General features: G+C 38.5%; 1 protein-coding gene across 1 annotated transcript in view; it reads left to right on the top strand.

The window, feature by feature from the left end:
- Positions 1 to 1783, top strand: part of LOC102201954 (disintegrin and metalloproteinase domain-containing protein 28-like) — a 16904-nt gene that overhangs the window by 6662 nt on the left and 8459 nt on the right. The window contains exons 6-9 of the mRNA XM_013914700.1: positions 20 to 104; positions 234 to 403; positions 877 to 958; positions 1547 to 1681. Coding sequence (XP_013770154.1) covers positions 20 to 104; positions 234 to 403; positions 877 to 958; positions 1547 to 1681 — 472 coding nt within the window. The remainder of the gene's footprint in view (positions 1 to 19; positions 105 to 233; positions 404 to 876; positions 959 to 1546; positions 1682 to 1783) is intronic.

Below are 1783 nucleotides of genomic sequence, written 5' to 3' on the forward strand. Positions count from 1 at the left end.
CAGGATGAGAAATTTGTCTTGTGGTGTTTCAGTATGTGAAGATGAACAGGGATCAAAAGAAGATGAGACAGAGAATATTTGAGATTGTCAACTTTGTCAACATGGTGAGTCTGTTTTTTTGCTATTTCTATACAGATTCCATACCAATACAGACGCACTGTACTACATACTGTTCTGCAGTAGCTGCTAGCAGTTGGAGTATAATGTTACATCCCCAATGTTGTCTTCTTCAGGTCTACAAACCTCTGAGGACCTTTATTGCTCTGGTGGGGTTGGAGATATGGACGAATGGTGACCTGATCTCTGTGACCCCCCCAGCAGGAGCAAACCTGGATGCTTTCATGAAGTGGAGAAACTCTGAGCTGGTGACGAGGATAAAACATGACAATGCACATCTTATAAGGTATGGATAAATTGTATAAGTAGAATCAGTCAGACTCAAATCACGTGGAGCAAAATGTCTCCTACTTTCAACAGTAACCGAGCAGGAAAGAGAAAACTAATTTCAGAAATCTGAGTTGTGAGTATCCATATTTTTTTCTCCCAGGTTAAACCGGCCTGACACATCAGTTTAAGAGGTTTTAAGCTTCCACATAACGCTTGTGTAACTTGTGTTTTATACACAAGATACAACCACAAGCAGATCCATTATTGAATCTTAAATAAGAATGTGCTTGAATGTTCACACCTCAACATTCAGGAAAATTCACAGTAGCTAATCTAATCTAATCTAATCTAATCTAATCTAATCTAATCTAATCTAATCTAATCTAATCTAATCTAATCTAATCTAATCTAGTAGTAGCTAGATTAGTGAGTAGATGGATGATATGAATCCTGTATATGAATTTAAGACTTTCTGATCTTCTCTTTCAGTGGTATCGACTTTGAAGGACCAACTGTGGGTCTTGCTTTCATCGGGACTCTCTGTTCTGGTCACTCTGTCGGCGTAGTACAGGTGAGGTGTTCATGCTTCCCAGATGATGTATCTCACCGACTTCATAACTTCTGCCCTTGCTTCATGCTGTGGTAAATGTGAATTTTGGAAACATGTTCCTAAATCCATTTAGTTCAGTCATTCCTTTGCCCCTCAAAAATCAACTTAATTGTTTATCTGATACTTTGATTAATGACCAAATACCAGAGAAAATAAATGACAGTTCCATCACTTTATCACTAACATGTAGTGACCACTTCCTGCTAAAAGAGAAAAACTAAGTTAAATTATGATCTAGAACTAGACTCGGTCTACAAAGTCTTCTTTGCACATTTGAGATGCACACATCTCCATAAGTGCAACGTGGAAAACTCATTCTTTGACTAATCATGAATTTTTCACAAAATCCTTTAAAATATTTTCCTCCTTTTTGCACTGCACTTGTAGACCACTACACTAACTCTGTCAATAGATCCATGCAGTCTGAAAGTCCCGACTGAATAGACTGAGAAAATGTTAAAACTGAGACAAACATGTGACATTATTGTGTTGCTCTCTCTTGCTGTTAGTAAATTTTTGCTGCTTTCTTGTGCTTCATTTTTTTCTTAGGATCACAGTGATGCAGCCATAGCAGTGGGAGCAACACTGTCTCATGAGATGGGCCACAACCTGGGCATGGACCACGATGACTCCAGTGGTTGTTTATGTTCTGACGATAGCTGCATCATGGCAGCAGCCCTCAGGTAAGAAAAGCTGACTTGAGACATCCTTCAAGTTGAATGCAGATTCTTTCTGTTAGCAAATAAATTCAGGCTATAACAAGTGACCGTAAATAAACAATACGAG

The sequence above is a fragment of the Pundamilia nyererei genome, unplaced genomic scaffold, assembly GCF_000239375.1.
Source record: "Pundamilia nyererei isolate P.nyererei 1_Seehausen unplaced genomic scaffold, PunNye1.0 scaffold00217, whole genome shotgun sequence".
Lineage (NCBI taxonomy): Eukaryota > Metazoa > Chordata > Actinopteri > Cichliformes > Cichlidae > Pundamilia > Pundamilia nyererei.